Source organism: Rhopilema esculentum, chromosome 11 (genome assembly GCF_057945365.1).
Source record: "Rhopilema esculentum isolate cy_ngs chromosome 11, ASM5794536v1, whole genome shotgun sequence".
NCBI classification, from domain to species: Eukaryota; Metazoa; Cnidaria; class Scyphozoa; order Rhizostomeae; family Rhizostomatidae; genus Rhopilema; species Rhopilema esculentum.
In genome coordinates, this window is record NC_142825.1 from 15,678,384 (window position 1) to 15,697,203 (window position 18,820).

Below are 18,820 nucleotides of genomic sequence, written 5' to 3' on the forward strand. Positions count from 1 at the left end.
TTTGAAAAAGAAAACACTAAAAGTGTTTTGAAATCACGGAAGTCAGCGATATATTCAACAATGTTTTTGATTTGGCATTCCAGCTTACAGGAAAAAACGGTTGGAGATGAGTAAAAGCTCCCTGCAAGCCTAAGACAGAGAACACTTGGAATGAGTTGCTTTTTGAAGTAATGAAAAATCACAACATACTACACTTCATAGTTGTACAAAACGGCTGGCAACCGCTGGTTGGCTTCTGAGTGGGAGCGGCAATGGTGGCTCATGCGAAAAGGATATAGTCATAGAAATAATTTTTTTCTATGGGTATGATAGACAGGGCATTAAAATATAGATGTCGGATATCCAAGACGTCGGATATCCTGCGGGGGGGGGTGTGGGGTGTGGGGGTGTCACTGCAGCCGAAAACCCGCTCCGGAAAATGATCCGCGGATCGGATCAAATCGTGTGGTTCTTTCGATCCGCGGATCGTTTCAGATTCGAATGCTCGTGACACAAAATGACCCAAGTGCTCTATTGTTTAACAAGTTCTAATTCGATCTTGATCAAAAGAAAACTTATACTGGAACGCTTCAAAAAAAAGTTGAAATGATTTCAACTTTTTTTTCGATCCGTTTCGATCCGTCGCGGATCAGTCATGTGACCATTTTTGCATCCAAAGCGCTTGCGCAACACAAAATCTCATCCGATCCGCGGATCATTTTCCGGAGTGGGTTTTCGGCTTTAGATTTAATTTGGTTGTTTGCTAAGGAGCCAAAATCTTGGGCCCCTGTGTCCATATCCAAGTCTCGAAAATGGTGGAAACCTTTGTTGTGTTTTGAATAGCAGTTGGTCGTTTTATATTGGGGTTTTATGACAGAGAACGCTCAAATTCTTCTGCTTTTCTAATATATTTCAAGAAGTTAAAGCGTAAGTTAACATAATTTGTTGGTATTTCTTGGAACATTTAGAGGATGCTGTTGTATAGGCCATTTTTTTTATTTCAACGATAGAAAGCTCAAAATTACAAATAATTGATTTTGTTGCCATTGATTTAATAATCTCACCAAAATAGTTGCCATTGAACGAGGGGCGGTGTGGCTGGGAGTAAAAAATATTGATTTTGCCCACATTTATATCGTCATTTTTTCAGTCTGTCGAGACAAGCATTAAATCAGGTCCGTTAATTATTTGTTAGATCTATTTGTAATATGAAAAATATGGTTTTTCATAATTCAAAAACAATTTTTGGTCTATGTCCGAGGTCTCACAAACTTGGCTCTATCGGCCCATCGTTTTGGAAACTGTGCTGATATGTTTTTATTGTTGACAACCTTCCATAGTTGGTTTTGTTGAAAGGACCCTGCTTAATTTTTATTACAGCTTTGTTCATTATGGAGATGCTTGATACAAATCTCCTCTTCTGCAATGAATGGTCATTTTAACTCTTCCTAAACTTTATTACCTATTGGACCATTCAGCAACCTGATTCAGATCACTTTGCAAGGCTAAAGCATCTTCCATTTTGTGAACTTCCCTTAATATGATACAATCATCTGCAAACAATTTAAGTTCTTAACCTATTGCTTCATTGATATCATTCTGATGCCTTAAGTCTTCATACGCTGCATAAAGCCAAATTCAGCAATCTCCCACCCTCTTTTGAACAGTATGTTTAGGGGACTATAGAGGATTAGGAAGTATGTTTTTCCTGCATTGTTTATCATGTTTCTCTATATTATCAAAATTTGTTTTTGGGGAAGGGGTGGAGAAGTGGGAGTATTGAAAAATGGTTTTGAAAGAAGCAAGCATTTTGAGTCATACTTAAGCTTTTCGTCTGACACTCTTCAGGGTACAAAATGTCAGAACATAGATCAAAACACTATATGCTAATCAATAAATATACTAAATGTGGATCGAAATAGAACAATCAGAGAGGCAAGAACGTAACTGTTTAGATTGCCCAATCAGTGCTGCTTGTCTATTGAAAATGTTACCAATGGCAGGCTTTCGTGTGAAAAATATAGCAGGCGTGCTAACCACCTCACCCCTGAAAACATCCAGGCGTGTGATGGCGTGTGACATTTTTTCACAAAACTGTTTGGTAATTATGATAGTTCTATGGAGAAATTGCCAACAAGACAATGATGACAGCAGTAATTTGATGAAATTTACTTCGCTGAATTCTTACCATGACTACTTACATTATAGCAACTGAGCAATTTTCTAAACAAGTATAAACTGAGCTTATTAAATATATCAACAAAAAACGGCACTACAAGTTCAGAAATATGTTTGCCATTTCGTAAGCAGGTTTCATCCGTGGGAACGAAATTCATATTGGGGGGCTTCCCATTGTTTCCCTTCTCATTCAGTACACTGTAATTAAGGAAACATACCACAGTTTGACAATTATTTGGAGGGGGTCCAGCCCCCCGGTTCCGACAGGCCTATAGAGTCATTGATGCTGTGGCGTTCATCTGGTTCTAATGGCCGTTTTTGCGTGTAAACCCTTGCCCCGAGAGCTCTCTGTTATCAAGCATGACAGCTATTATATGAACCTCACTGGCCAGATGCGTAAAAAATAATGATGGCCCATTTTTCATTAAACCAAATGTTGCTAAAATCTAGATTTAAAGCATAGCGAAATCCGCCAACAATCTGCTATTTCTTATCGCATCATTGGCAAATTGGCCAATTTTTATCGCATAATCGGCTCCTTTCGCTAAAATTGCGATCGAAAATAAAAATCTTGTTCAAAACATTCCTCTTAAAGTTCGGGGACAAAAATGTCTGTTACAGTCTTCTGTGTTTGAATTCGTTTAATGATATGCCATTTAGCCTTGAAAAGGTGCAAACGTTCGCACAAATCTCTTCTCCTTTTTGCATCATTAAAAGTGCATGTTTGCCAATGTATGTTTTGTCGCTGACAATGATGATTCCACCGAGAAATAGCGATAAATACACAGGGAATAAGTAGACCAAAATAACGGTGAAAAGTTGTGGAAAAGTTCGTCATATTGAGTAAAATTAAAATGAAGGGACTACAATTAGGTTCGTTAATATACGAAAATTCCTTATATACGGGATTAGTTATACCGAGAGAAGTTGTGCGGAGGCAGAAATCAAGGGGCCAGATATATCTTGTCATGCCGGAAAATTAATTATACTTGTAGCCAGGGCAGGTTTCATAATATCGGGATTCACTGTAGATTAGTCCTATGGTTATTTCAAAATTGTTTATTTAGTCTGCAATCCTGATAAGATGTTAAGCCTTTTTGAAGTGGCATGAAGCAATTGTACCAAGGAAGGATAAATATATTAACTCATCTCAAAAACCCACAAAACCAATAATTATGAATTTTGTTCCGATAATAAAAGAAGGCGTGCGATGTTTTGCACTCCTGGAAAGCGTTAGGCGTGCGCCAGGGCGTGCGCGTGCGATCGCACGCCTTTCCGACGAAAGCCTGAATGGAGTTCTAAGGTGAAAATGAATTCCTTCTGTCTACTCAATAGTGGTTTTTTCATGTCTATGTAGATAGATTCCAAAACTGCTAGATGGCACGACAATTGGGCTTTACCAATAATCGAAAACATGTCTCCAATTATAGTTTTTTGCACTAAAGGATTTTATATGATTTTCTAAGAAATTGGGATGAAATTTCTGATTTTAGAATTAGAAAATGAGGTTGTCAGTTTACTTGCCACAGATTGCATAAATATAGGCAGAGCTTCAAGGTTTATGCAATGGGGCCAGTAAACTGACTTGGCAAAATCAATGTTATAATGGGACACAAAGCTGTTTTTACAATTTCAAATAGAGCTAGATAGCTTGAAAGATCTCTAAATGTTTGAAGTGAGTTAATGTGTTAAAAACTGGCTGAAATATGGCAACTTGAGCACAAGCTCTGTTCCTGTCAAATCACTGTAACTTTAATCTCTGTTTTAAATTTGGTGAACCATGCCAAAATAGCAGAAGTATGTAGGATACTTAATATCATTTATTGGCCATAGCTCTCCAAATTTCTAACATGTCTAACTGATATTGCATATTTAGAGATAATTAAGTAATGTGGTACATAATTAAAAGTTATAAACATATATTTTTTTATCGTCACACTTAAAAACTCTATTGTCACTACTTGTCAATTCTAAACGCTTCAGAACTTTCAAAAAGTTTTGAGACTCAACAAGTGAAAGTTTCAAAACTAAACAAAGGAAAGTTTTGAAACTAAACAAGGAAAAGTTTTGAAATTAGATAAAGGAAAATATCGAAATAAAGCTTGTGTGTGGCAATGCCAGGAACTATTTCTTGAGTAATTTGAACCCAAAAATAGGGGATGAAAGTTATTGATCCATATAAATCTAATAATAGGTAAATCTGAAAAATTAGGAAATTCTTAAGCAAACAGAAGGAAATTCTGGAAAACTCACTGAGCAGAAAGTGCAACAATCAGTGCAGATTTAACACAGTAAATAACTTGATTCAAAGCCACTCTGTCACCTTATTAGTTTCCTGCACTTTGGTAAAGAGAAATGAATAATTATAAAACAGACTTGTGGTAAAATGCACATCATAATGTGGTGAGGCATGTACCAAAGCTTGTGAGTGCGTTTGTATGCATTTCCCAGGAAGGCCTGACATATCATATTATATCATATTTTATTTGTTACTGCAGGTTAAGTGTCAGGCAACCAAAGGTTGACATGGACCAGTGAATTAAAATAACTTTAATAATTAATTAAAGTATATCCCTTTATCTAAATTTCTGCAGTGTAAAAATCATAATGTTATATTCTAAATTTAATAGTAAAAGCAAGTGTCCTTGATGGATATCAATATTGCCTATTTTCTAAAGGAAAAGGTTTTTAATATATCACCTAGCCTTTTGAGTTGTTCTTTGGAATTGGTCTTTGTTCATGATTTATTTAAATGTTTGATGTATGATGTTATCATATTCCTAATAAATGGGCCCCTGTACTGAAGACTGTTCCTCCCTACCTCTTATTTGTATTTTGGTATTTAGAATTTGAAAGAGTCTTGGATTGCCTAGTTTGTTGTAATTTTTTTCAAATAGGTCTAGAAGTAATTGGTCTGCTTTGTTGAAGTAAATCTTATTCATCCTTTTTTGATGCTTTGCTTGTAGATGAAAGAGAGAGGTTGCCACTTTGCATGTGTCAGACTAGCATTGTTCATCATTCTTTGCTGGAACGAAATATTATATTTATTCAGATTCTTTATTCTTGCAGATTGCCTTTGAAAATGGGACTTCCTGCAAAGCTTACAGAAGATGAACAAGCCTTGCTTGAAAAATATGCATTACTAAAGAAATTGGTAAATTATCTTTTGTTATTATTATTTACATTTAGCCCATGCTGTTCAAGGAAATTCCAGGGCCTCTCAAGCCAAATTTTCTTTATGTTTATCAAATGTCCTTATGGAACCAAGCCTACCAATTTTGTTTGGCTATTCTTTTATGAAAATGTTTAGATTTTCAGTGATAAAAGCTTGAATTTCAATAAGAGAGTTGTATTAAAAAAGAGTGTTTGTATTTTGGTGACAATGTGATGTAGATTTGCTATCATAGCTTTTTTGCATAACTTCTCAATTTTGCATAAAGTTAATTTTTCTGTCTGAGATTTTTAAGATGGACACTACTGGTGATAGGAGTAGATAGTGTCATTGGCTTTTTGTGACTGAAAGTCAAAAATCTAATATTCCTGCTAGTTCAAAATCCTCTTTAAAAATTCATCTTCATACATATTCTCCAGTTATTTCACCCTTATCATTCTGGAAGGATGTAAATTGACATATATTTTTTGAGGGTGAAGTTTACAAGATTTCCAACTCACAATTTGCCAATTGTGTCTTTCTACAAGTATTGTAATAAATCTTTACTCAAAAAACTTTAACCTTATATGGCTTGGTCATCTCCTTTCTGAATTGAGAAAATTCTGGGCATTAGCTTTATGTTATGCTATCTCAATATTAATAAGCATTAGAATTGCAACTATCTTTTTCCAATTACCTCAAAATTTCCAACTAATAAAAGAATTTTAAAGATTGAGGTGGGTTGGCACCCCACACCCCTAGTATTTATGTGCCTGTCTTTCTCTTTTTGTAAGTTGCTCTATGTTTTAACTATTTATATGTAGTGGAAATGATTTGAACTGAAATTTATATTGCTATAAAAATGATCAAATCAGAATACTAGACCAAGAATGGAGATATTCAATTATTGACTGTTATCTGAAACTAGTTTGGTGCATGGTAATTCCCAAACAAGTATTCTATTTTTGATTAATGCAACCTAGCTGCGTGTATTGTCATGCAATGCAGTTAATTGTTCTCTTTTAGAGAAAAGAACTACAACAAAAACAAGCAGCTATAGCTGCTGAAAATCAAAAGGCAACATCCACAACAAAGAAAGGTATGAATATCTTTGAATTGTTTAAATCTATCGATGTGAACATTTGGTTGAAATCGCTGAACATTGCTGAAATGTCATTCAGTAAGAGGCTTGTGATTACAAGATAGCAATTGTGTCTACTCTTTCTTTAGTATAAATATTTTGCCTTTTTTAGAGCTAGATATTTTGGGGAACCAGTAATGATCTTTTCTGATCTGTACTTTTTCACTTTCTCTGGGAAAAAATCTGTGTGCTAGTGATCTATTAAGTGATTTGATAAAACTGTTTCTTCTTTGAGTTAAATGCAAATTTTCATAAGTTAAACTACCAAAATCAATTTTCTTATGATTTATTACCCTAATCAAACAGGTGCGACCTTCATGCAGAAGTAGTAAGATTCTATGATCATTGTAGTTTTATTCCATATTTATTGAACAATTATTTGTTTTTCCTGGCAGAAGGTGCAGATGTTGCTAGAGCACCAATAGATGCAAAAGAATTGGCCAAAAGAAAAATTCTGTCTGGTGTAAGTCTTAATTTATAAACATATCTAACAGATTATTCTTTGTAAGCAGTTTCTACTTTTGCAACAGTTTTTGGGTTCCAACAGTCAGATTTTCATGCAACATGGCTGTGTTCTGAACTTTATATGTTGGGTCTAATTCTAATACTGTATGGTTTAATGTTATGATTTTATTTTTTAAATGCAAATAATACCATGTTGTGCTAGAATTGCAGGGTTTTGTTAAATGCTTGAAAAGGATTGTATTGCATTGATTGCATGTATTGCACATCTGATCTATGCCCAAATCTGGTGTTTTACTAACCAGTAAAATGTAATGCATTTTTCTGTTTTTAAGGAGTTGAAGATTAGAAAAGATGCTGGCCAAAGGGAATTTAAGAGAGCAAGAAGTATAAATGACAAAAGACAAGGTGAAAAAAGCAGACTGGTAAGTGCTTGTGCATTATGCTGTGACCCAGGGACAGGGCTCATCAAATTTTGATAAATTGATATTGATATTGATAGATTGCGAATCCTTCCTTTCTATTAAGTTCCACTCAGTACTGTTACACCAACTTAAAATAATGCCACCGAGTTTTTTCTTACCGAAATACCCGAAACGCTTGAAAATTCCTGTTTTTCACCAATGGCATTTTAAAAAAGCAAAAAAAATTTCTTTGATATTATTTTAGTTTTACTTTACATCCAATCGAATCAATTTCCAGTTTATGGTTTTCCCTCGTCATCAACAAATAAGATATCCAGCTCATCCTTACTGTTTCCCTTTCGCCCTCTACATTCAAGAAATTTTAGATCCATATGGACTGAAATAATGCTTCTACTGGCTCTTTATAATTCCCACCAATCATTTCTTTCTAACGTTCCAGCTGTTTCAGTTGGACACCTCAATTTTCAACCCACGCTTGATCAGAATTTCTTATCCCCTCATTGTGATTGCCGATCAAAAATGTTGCGAATTGTAAACGCTTTCTGTAGATATTCATCCATGGGTTTTAAAAAACAAAGTTAAAATGAATACCGACCAGCGATTTTACTAAGTATTTCGTGAAACAACTCACCAGCAACCACCTCATGATGTATTCGGGATGTCACATGCTCTATGCCCACGCAAGCTACCCCCCCCCCCCCCCCCAACTGCATGTAAGACGCTATACTCGACACCTTTAGCTTACAGGAGCACGAGGGGTGTGTCACTTTTTCCAAGAGGTTTCTAGGATTTTTCGCAGAATTTTTCGAAGATTTGCCAAAGGTATACGAGATTTTCGTGAAATGATATACCCCTCAAAAGCATACGTTATGTTCAGAAATTGAAAGATCGAATAGTTGTGAGTGTTCTCTTTCAGCAAGAGAAAATAGAAAGAAAGGGACAGATAGACAACGTGATATGCAAACTCGCGCAAATAGAGTAATGATTTTGGGTGAAAGAGACTTTAGCTCGCGCGCTCGCGTGCTCGCGTAGATTAATGACGTCTGGCAAGCGGCCTCACTTATTTTGTAACAAGATGTTTATTCACCCAACAGATTAGTAAACTCTTACTTTCAAACTTTAATTCTATATAGAGTATGACAGAATGCTTTAATATTAACCAATGGATGACCTAACCTTTAAGAGATGAAGTAAAGTATCAAGGGCTCTTCACAAGTAGATTCCTCAGGTCAGGTTCCATCTTAATAACTCTTGGGTTAACAAATTTTTTACGACTTCATTTCTTGAAGGATGATGTTGAGAGCAACGATATAAAAATCGACCAAGATGTAAGTTTATATGCTATAAAAATGTTATTCTCTGTCATAAATCGAATTTTTTTATTTGTTTTTGTACAATGCCCTGATGCTAATGTACACCTGAACAGGGAATTATCTAGAGTTTGAAACTGGCTAGATTGAATTCATGAATTGCCTTTCTTTTGGTGGCATTAAATTAGGCTACCTAATTCTCAAGTGAGTATCCTTTCGATGCAGATCCTCTGTAGCATACAATAAGGAATCTTTAGTGGCTTTGTTTTTAATTTTTTGCACGAGTTTCCTTGGTTTTGCTGGGTAAAAATTTTGATGTTCAAACTCAGCCACGAGAAGTAACTAAAGTTCACTATATATAGTTGTGTACTTATTAAAATATTATATTTTTTCAGAGGAAACAAACAAAAGGTGCAGGTCGTGGTGTTTATGACAAGTATGTTGGATTTTATTCCCTAAAGGTGTTTTAGCAACAGAAACCCAGTGTTGCCTGTGCTGTTGATAGCCAGCTCTTCGTCCTAAAGTTTGCCGGATTAATTGAAAATCAGTTTGCTGACGACATGATTGAAATCCAGTTTGCTGACGACATAATTGAAAACCAGTTTGCTGACGACATAATTGAAAATCAGTTTGCTGACGACATAATTGAAAACCAGTTTGCTGACGACATAATTGAAAACCAGTTTGCTGACGACATAATTGAAAACCAGTTTGCTGACGACATAATTGAAAACCAGTTTGCTGACGACATATAGATGCCATTTATGTAATTGGTGGATTGTACCTTAGAGTACACAATAGAAAGAAGTGCTTGCGTTTTAACTATTGTTAGTGATATGGGGTCCTTTGATTTGTGAACCCATTGCACAATTTACCTTTACATTTGCTTACAATTTTAGCTTCGTTTCTGCTGGCAGACTAAAGGAGTCTTCTCCAGGTATGAACTTCTTGTTCGCCTTAAAGGTATCTCGTATCTACAGTTAATTCGTCATTGCTCGAGCCTCCAAGGGAACAATGAAATTGTTCAAGGTTACCAACGTTCAAACGTATTAGGGATTGGTCGATAGATGTGCAAAACTGTTTGAATGATTCGGCATTCGAATAATCTGAGGTTCGAGTTATTAGGGTTCGAATGTGATGGGGAATGGTAAATGGAAATGCAATTTAGTTCGAATTATCCGGCATTTGTGCTTTGGGAGTTTTAATTTCAGTGGCCGAGTTATCAGAGGTCGAGTTATCAGGATTTTATTGAACCTTAATTGCCGTAGTACGAAAATTCTGAGATCTTTGCTCTTACCTACCTAAAACGTATAAAGTCAGCGTGATTTTGTATTCGCTGTTTTCGGGGCTTGTCCTACTACAACTTGCCCTACTACTTTTCATATCACATTTTTCTGAATATTTCTCTAATGTTTTTGAATATTTTTATGTTATTGACTCCTAGTGGAAAGACCCGATCATGGGAGACCAAGATATGTAGACAAAGGGGTATGTTTTAGAGTAGTACATCAATTCCTGGAGATAATTTACCTGGTTTAAGACCTTGCACTTTTGTTTGAAATTTCTGCTCTTAATTCCTGTTGTCTGTTTAAAATAAATACCAAAGTGTTGTTTTTTCCAACAAGCGAATAAAACTATCATTAACTTTGAATGTGAATTGCCATCTGCTTGCAGCATGATTTTTTATCATAATGATAATAGCATTGATTCAAACCTCTGTTGCCAGCTTCAATATTACAGATATCATCTTCATACCGTTTTAATTACAGCGTAAAAAGATATTTGTCTCTGGCTATGATCTGACGGAGGCAATTCTTCAAAATTCATTTACAAAGTTCGGTAAGTGTTTGACATTCAAATGAAAAAGTTCATCCTGCATTCTCATTATGTGCCGCATGGTTTTATATGCATTTCGATGCCATTTGAAGATATTATTCAGAAAGAAATTTCCTTCTCACAATAAAAATGTATTACGATGACGTCATTGTTATGTTTGGTGCTGCTCGGAGTAAAACCTTATCATTGTTGCCCAAGTGCATTCTGATAAAAACTCTTAAGGGAGAAGCTTTATTGGGTTTCCCTTCCTCTCTGTTTTTTGCCAAATTATTTTGTAATAGCCTTTGCAGATTGTCTACAAATTTGTCACATCTTCATACCGAATTTTTTTGTCATCAGGGACAATTGTGAATGTCCACGCAGAACTCGATCGCGGGTGAGTTAAGAAGATGGTGTTACCAAAGTTTAAATGCAAATCCATACGACAAAAGTTTAAATCAATTTGATACCAAAATGAAAATTCAATAATTTTTTGTAGAATCCAATTCAATATTTTTTATTCTAATCTGTTTTTTGGCTATAATGTGATCTATCTAAGTAACGTTTATAGATTCTAGTTACGTTTTTAGATTTTTGAAGTTTTGTCAAAGAAGGTTGAAAGTTTGATTGGCAACCCATTTGAATTACTAGTGAAGAACACTGAGATTACCTTCCAAAGCCTTAGTTTTCGAAATCTTACTTTAATTTGTGTTGAATTTGTTACATATCTTTGAATTTGGATTACTTGTAATGTATAAGAGCCTTGCGCTCAGCCTTAACTTTAGCAAAACTAACTGAACCACGTAGCTTTACCTTGTAACAGAATTAATTTGGTAATTAATGATTTAAAAGGTTTGAATCCAAAATATTAACTTTTTCGTAGATATGCCTTTCAAGCTGATTTGTATTTTATAAAAGTAATATTTGTATTATCTCCCTTTCATGCAGGCAAGGCTTTATCACATTTGCATCGCACGAGGCAGCCGAAAAAGCCATCGCAGAGGTAATAGTGCTAGTAATGTTTCTGAATGTTAGGTTTTCCAATGTGCAAACAGTGCTATTGGTCTCGATAGAAAGTTAGTCATCCATTGGTACAAATTCCTGTATGGTGGAGAATTACAGTGGTGTTGTAGAAGATACGACCATTTCAAACGAAACTCCCGATTTCTGTCCGTTGAGTACCCTTAGTACCCTTGTTGTCACGGCTTCGAGAGAATGTTATGAAATAAAAATTGAGTCCAATATGGCAGTCATAGCTTTTTTGAAGGAGGTACGGTGGCTCGGAGCGCAAGCAAATACCGGAGCAAGCAAATACCAGATTTCCGTCAAATAGCGGAATTTTTTAACAGCAATTTTTAGTAATTTAAAGGAGGGAATGAAGTCAAAAACGACATGTATTCATATGTTTCGTTCTTTTGTCGCATTTGAGTGTAGGATTTAGCTATTTTTCAAAACGAGAAAAATATTAGGAGTAAAAATGTCTCCAATGTTGAGATATCAAGCTAAATCACTTCATTTCTGTTTAAAACAAGCAAAATTAGAAGATTTCTACCTAAAAACATAAAATTCTCAAGACAATCGTGAAGGCAGGACGAGAAATCTACAAAGCACTTCGACGAGCCATGTCGTTTTTCACTTCATTCACTTCTTTAAATCACTAAAAATTGCTGTTAAAAAAATTCCGCTATTTGACGGGAATCCGGTATTTGCTTGCTCCGGTACTTGCTTTTACCGGTATTTGCTTGCGCTCTGAGCCATGATATACCAGTTGTGCGTGATTTACTGCGCCGTCAGTTTTGATTTTTGAGTTCAATTAAGAACATCACAAAAAACCCTTTTCGTTGACTTTATGAAAGATCATTTTGCAATCGGTAGTAAGCTGCTGCTAATATAAAGTGTGCTGATCTGGTTTATAATGCAACCGAATTGATAATTTCGATTGAGTTTCTGAATTTTGAATTTTTTTCTGGGAACCAAAATATTTTCTGGGACCATTGGTCCCGTGTCCGGTGCTTTTAGAAGACCAAGATCTGAAATAGTCTGGCGGCTTTTTTAAAACCACCTGGCAAATTAATAAGTTGAGTTGTAACCTTAGTGCATTTTCCCTTAAGCCTTTTTCTTTCGTCAGATGCATGGAGAGATGGTGCAGAATGTGACTCTCAAGGTTTGCATGGCTGGAAAACCCCACCGCAGTGATGGTTCTTTTGAGCGAAGGCCCTTTGAAGGTTGGTTTGATCTTCTAATTAGTAAACATTTTGACTACAGGCACTTTGCAGGAAATACTTTTTGAAGGAAAGGCTTTTTGCAGGAAATACTTTTTGCAGGAAAGACTTTTTGCAGGAGAGGCTTTTTGCAGGGAAGGGTTTTTGCAGGGTAAGGTTTTTTGAAGCAAAGACTCTTGATATCACAATAGTGTCGATTCCAGCGATTGCGATCAATCACAAAAAGTGGCGATTCGCCTCATTTCTCTTAGTATTTTGTTTTATTTATAAATATTTTGTTTTCAAACAACATTCTAAGGTTGATATTTGGTAACGTCAAACAACATGACTCTATACAATACTGAATTTGGTCATTTGATCACATAGGCTAAAAGAATAAAATTTAAAAGAATAAATCTACATATGAAGAATCAGTTAAAGATGCTAATAATTGAGTGAAATATGGCCAGTAAAAGATATGAAGCTTGCTAATGGATGAAAGTTGATGCAGATTTAAAGGTACTCCACGATGCTGCTACAGGTTATGTGATCGAAATTGAAATTGAAAATCATATTTTTTTCGACGTCATCGCTTTAAAATTTTATGCTTATCCTTTGAGTCTATTAATTGTCTCGACAGGCATTTTTCCTTCCCTTAGAATACTTAACCAAGTTTTTTTGTTCAATTTAGATCGACGGCCGCTTCCACCTTCAAGGCCTAGCAAAGAAAGCCTCCATGGGGAATCATTCTCGGCTCCCTATGATGATTCACGAAGTAAGAACGATCGCCAGATGGTTCAGTATGATGATGAATTTTCATTCTAGTCCCCTAGTCAACACTTGGCTGTGCATCTTTTGTAGAGCAGTCAATTTAACATATTCATTAAATTTTGAGGTTACATCAGGATTGCGACCCCGGAAACCAGGAAAACTGTATCCTCATTCCAGTAAATTCGGCAAACTTATTTTTGCAAAATAAACGTGGCTGTCTCTACAATCTTCGCTCTGAGTACAATATTTACATTTCTTTTGCTCTACACTTTGCCCTACCAGTTTGTGCTATTGAAATATCACCAACTCGTAGACCCCTCACGTTCTCCAAAATGTTATCGTAATGTTCAGCACGTATGTACACATTCAGTACAGATAATTTTAGTCCGGAAAACATTTCTTTCGCTCTGACTTTGCTCAATCAGGTTGTGCTATTGAAAAAGGCCCAATTCGTAGATGCCTCACGTTCTCTAAAATGGTATCGTAAAGTTCAACATGTATGCACAAATTCAGTACAATAAATTTAAAGAAAAGACAATTTAATTTTTTACTTTACTCCACAAGGATTTGCTATTGAAATGCATCCAATTCTTACATCCCTCACGTTCTCCAAAATGTAATCGTAATGTTTAACACGTATGTACAAATTCAGTACAAATAATTTTAACATTTCTTTCGCTTTGGACGTTAATCTACAAGGTTGTGCTAGTGAAATTCATCCAAAGATCTTTCACGTTCTTCAAAATGTTGTCGTAAGGTTTAACACGTATGTACACATAGAGAGTAGTGTATGCGCGGGAGCAGACCGTCGACACTTAAACCTAAGGCTTCGCACAGTGGCGTAGTTGCGGATAGTGCTACGCAGCGGCGGTGACTGTAGAATTTTTGTAGAAATGTTGGAATAAATTATGTTAATGGAATGTGGAAAGTATAAATAGTGGGATTTTTTTAAAATTTGAAGCTATTCAGTTTGGAGTTAGCGCTAAGAGGAAACATGTCAGCGCAAATAATGGAAATTAAAGATGAAGAAAAAGAGGAAATGTCGGAGATATTTCGTTTGGTAACTCCAGAAAAGAAGTATGTTGAATGGGATGAAATCATTGGTCTTAAAAAAAGACTGGATCGAGCTTCTCCAGCCCAGCGTTAATTCCTCATTGCAGCGTCCATCTTGAGACCTCCCTGTGTTGTATGAGACTAAAGAGCAATCATGTTGGTTTCAGTTCAACTTGCTTTTTAATAGCAAAATTTAAAGTAACCGTTGAAACAAAAACTTGCATCATTCGTAAATGACGTTAAACATTTTTGCCATTGTACAAAGCTTATGTAACAAAGAATTCACTCTTCACTTATTCTCCTAGGCCTGTTGTATCTTAGAATATTTTAGAATTTAATGGTTAATGCACAATTTAAGGCGCAGCACTGTGTGTGCACCGTTTCAACAAATGGCAGCCCAAAGCCTTAGGCGCAAGAGCTCTCAAGATGGAGAGGCTTGATCAGCTTCATCGTGCTGATGTAGGAAAAAAATAGGTTGTTCGATCCAGTCTTTTTTTCAGATCAGTGGATGAAATATGTAGAATTACACCTTGCATACGTGAGGATGTGAACGTTTTGAAAAAAAGATGCATGTCAAAACACACCACTTCATATTATACTGGAGTATCTGGATTTTACTAAAGAAAGTGAATGGTTATTATATCATTTGTTAGATTATATGATAAAAAAATGGTGCCGATGTTAATGCTGTAAGTGAAAAAGGTGAAACTCCGGTAATGGTTGCAGTAAAACGGCGTAAGACAAAGTTAGTGAAAAGATTGAATTTTCGTGGAGCTGATTTAAGCATGCCAAATTGTGAAGGTGATACGGTCTTACATATAGCTGTGACGACGTTTCATACGGAGACTATTGCTATTTTACATATTTTCGGTAAAAATATTGATGAAGAAAAGAAAAATAATCTTGGATTTACTGCTTTGGAACTGTTAACTAAAAATGTGGTGCAGAACCCAAATTCATTGATGAATAAGATAATAGGTGTATTAAGTTTGCCTATTAACGAATCCAGCTGTCTTTACACTTCATTTCCTGAAAGATATTGTTATTGTGTCTGTGACTGATAATATTAATACATTATTACTTAAGTATAAACGGATGTTATAAATAAAAAATTAGTTGTATATGTACGTAGGTTACTTGTGGTAGTTAGATAAAAGTACAAATTACATTTATTAATAAAATGGCTGGAGTTAAACTATGCATGTTATTGACGTTATGCTTGATCAATTTCATTACAAGTAGTCTTTGTGGAGAAGAACCGTTAATTGTAAAAAGTTTTGATGTTGAAGTAAAAAATGTAGAAGATGCGAATGAAATGGCTACATCTATGAAGAAAATGCTTGCATACGACAGATTTTGGCCTATAGAGTTCCAAACATCATCGTTTTGTCTCGGAAATAAAGTGATAATATCAGTAGATACTCTATCACATTCTGTTGGTGATAGTGATAGAGAACAGCCTCCTCGATCTTGTAGGTCTAGAACCACTGTTAGAACAAGTGATTCTGCCATGGGTCAACATCTTTTAGACAACCCAGATTGTGCAAAACTCTATAATGACGACATGTTTCGGTTAATTGGCAGAGCCCGTTCGTCCTTCCATCTAGCAGTTTTGGAGTCGATCTACATACAAACGAAAAAGCAGCCATTGTGTAGACAAAAAGAGTTCGTTTTCTCTCTTGGACTCCAGTGGTAATTTTTCTTTAGGCTCGCGGCACTGATTGGTCAACTATACCGGTCTTGTGCTTACGTTTTTCTGATTTGCTTATTTCCATCCACAACTGGGTATATATTTTTCATCGTGTTCTTTCGGACCCTTATTCTGACGTTTTATGCTCTGAGGAGTGTCAGACGAAAAAGCTTTTAGTATGTTGTAAAATGTTTGCTTTTTCAAAGCCATTATAGATGAAAGTATTAAATGATGTAGTAAATTTAAGAATATTAGTAACAATATTATATGATGGCTAGCATCCATATAATTATAAATCATAACAAAAAATTACAAATCAGGAAAAAATAAACGTTCCCCAAAACGGGTAAGACGTTTTTAGTCCAACTCTCCCATCACCATAAATTTGAAGCGGGAACCCGTTGTATGTGACTGTTTCAGGGTTAGTCTTACTAACCCAAAAATCGTACAACACCTTATGTTTTGTTTCATATTCAAAATAGTTTTCATCAATTTCGTCATCAATCTTTAAGTCGACAAATCCTTCTAACTATTCTTCTTCATCATCATTATCATCATAGTCAGGGTATACATCATCAGGGTAGTTATCCTCTAATGTATCCATGTCTATACTTCCGTAGAAGTAGTTATCATCTTCATCAGAAATATAATCCAAATCTTCTACGAAATATTCTTCGGGAATAATTGCTTCATTCTTGGGCTTATTGTTCATGTTTTCGCGTATTTGTGTCCAAGGGATTGACACTTAAAGAAATAAAGAAGAAAATCTATATAAATTACTTAATAAAAAAAATTTAGAAACAGCTACGTAACTGCGATGGTCGTCTTTTTCGATTGGTTTAAAAATAAAGTATTTATGTCCCATACTATCGTATGCGTCCGCAATTACAAATTTCTCTTATTCGTAGTACATCTGGTTTTGCTGGTTCGGGTTTTGTTATATTTTGGGTGCCTTCATCTTCGTCATCCGTCTGCACAATTCGTATTAGTCTGATTAATTCGAAATCTTTTAATTGGATGCTGTTCGGTAAGATCTCACGAAATCGAGTTACCAAACGAAATATCTCAGACTTTTCCCCTTTTTCTTCATCTTTAATTTCCATCAAACCAACTCCATCAGTTATTTGCGCTGCCATGTTTCCTCTTAGCACTAACTCCAAACTGACTAACTTAAAATTTAAAAAAATCCCACAATTTATACTTTCCACATTTATTAACATAATTTATGCCAACATTTTGCACCGTCACCACCGCTGCGTAGCATTATCCGCCACTACGCCACTGTGCAGGAGCCTTAGGTTTAAGTGTGGACAGTCGGCTCCCGAGTATACATTACTATTGAGTGCAAAAAATTTTAGTAGGGAATACTGTCGAATAACAATCTTTCACAGCGAATATTTCCTATGTAAAATACACAAGTAACTCTGAGAACATGAAACCATTCATCCAAAAATCTGAAATCAATTCGGAATAATGACAGTGTTAAGAAGTGTTTTGTTAAAAATATTTTTCACGTTTGTCATTTTTTGCTTCTTCTTCGCCTGTTTTGTCGTTATCAATCCTTTGCTCAAGATACATTTTCACTTATGTTCATAAGACCACGCAATCTTATAAGAAATTCTAAATACTTTCTAAAGTTGCTCTGGAAGACAAACATTGTGATTCTTTAAAACATTTTGGCATAGAGAAAAAAATATCTTTTTACAACTTCTGATAAAGCTTACTTTTATATTATGTTATGTTACGTTATGTTTTTTTACGTTATGTTATGTTATGTTATGTTATGTTATGTTATGTTATGTTATGTTATGTTATGTTATGTTAGGTTATGTTATGTTATGTTATGTTATGTTATCTTGCTTGCTAAAGCTGTTCAGCCTTTCTTTTTAACGGCATTAGCCTGTACTGTGGTTGTCGTTAAAACCCATTTGGCAAAACGTTCACTGCTCAAAGTCCTGACTTTCTTAGCAGACATACTTTAGCAAACACTCCGGTTTTAAAACACTCTGCTTTAGATTTAGAGTACACTATTTTGCACTCGATGCCTAATTTTTCAGGAGCATAAAAATAAAGTAAAAACGTGCGAAAGTGAATCATAGCGTAAAATTAGCTTCTTTGAAAATAAATATCAATAATGCTGTTAGACATTGATATAGTAAAGAGTGCGTTTATGATGTTCATGGCATTTTCGAGAATGGAACTCTGTTCTTTCTGAGACAAACTCTACTTGTTTCTCCATGAAATGAACTAAAGAAATGAGATCAGAAAATATTTCTGTCGAAGTAAATTTTTCAGTTAATAATGATCATAATTGAAATATGAATGGAAACTGTAGTCCTCCACATGGTCCTCCTGAATGAAAAACAATTATGTACATTAAGTCCTATTAACATTATAATTTATTGCTAAATTTTCGTTATTCATACTTGTAGCTCTAGCTCTTGATTTCCTCAATAAGATTCCATGTTTATCTTATCTGTATGAGCATAGTAATACTCTTTAAGACCAATTAATACTATCAACAAAAACGACAAAAAGAACTCGAAACTGGTAATCAAAATTTTCTCGCCCCAAAGTGGTTCTCCCCTCCATTTCCGTCTGGTCAAGTACATCCGTGTCTGACCAAGATCGTCCCTGACCAGTG

The 18,820-nt window shown here is 35.2% G+C and overlaps 1 protein-coding gene across 2 annotated transcripts; it reads left to right on the top strand.

The window, feature by feature from the left end:
* The first annotated feature begins 9 nt into the window (after window positions 1-9).
* On the top strand, window positions 10-13,642 carry LOC148959083 (negative elongation factor E-like). Of its 2 annotated transcripts, none has more exons than XM_089111667.1 (14): window positions 10-167; window positions 5,227-5,311; window positions 6,335-6,407; window positions 6,845-6,912; window positions 7,247-7,336; window positions 8,626-8,664; window positions 9,042-9,082; window positions 9,546-9,583; window positions 10,091-10,134; window positions 10,416-10,485; window positions 10,822-10,858; window positions 11,410-11,464; window positions 12,590-12,686; window positions 13,354-13,642. In XM_089111667.1, exons 1-14 carry the CDS (start codon window positions 151-153, stop codon window positions 13,485-13,487), a joined length of 888 nt encoding a protein of 295 aa, XP_088967793.1. In that variant the 5' UTR covers window positions 10-150; the 3' UTR covers window positions 13,488-13,642. The 2 variants fall into 2 exon arrangements, with proteins under 2 accessions (XP_088967793.1, XP_088967794.1); XM_089111668.1 differs by lacking the exon at window positions 10-167 and adding an exon at window positions 520-906.
* The last annotated feature ends 5,178 nt before the right edge of the window (window positions 13,643-18,820 follow it).

What these genes read in the sequence shown, in the direction of transcription:
- LOC148959083 (XM_089111667.1), top strand. An exon ending in AAGGTGAAAAAAGCAGACTG is followed by an intron (nt 7,337 to 8,625) that starts GTAAGTGCTTGT and finishes CATTTCTTGAAG; the next exon opens with GATGATGTTGAGAGCAACGA. An exon ending in CACGCAGAACTCGATCGCGG is followed by an intron (nt 10,859 to 11,409) that starts GTGAGTTAAGAA and finishes CCTTTCATGCAG; the next exon opens with GCAAGGCTTTATCACATTTG.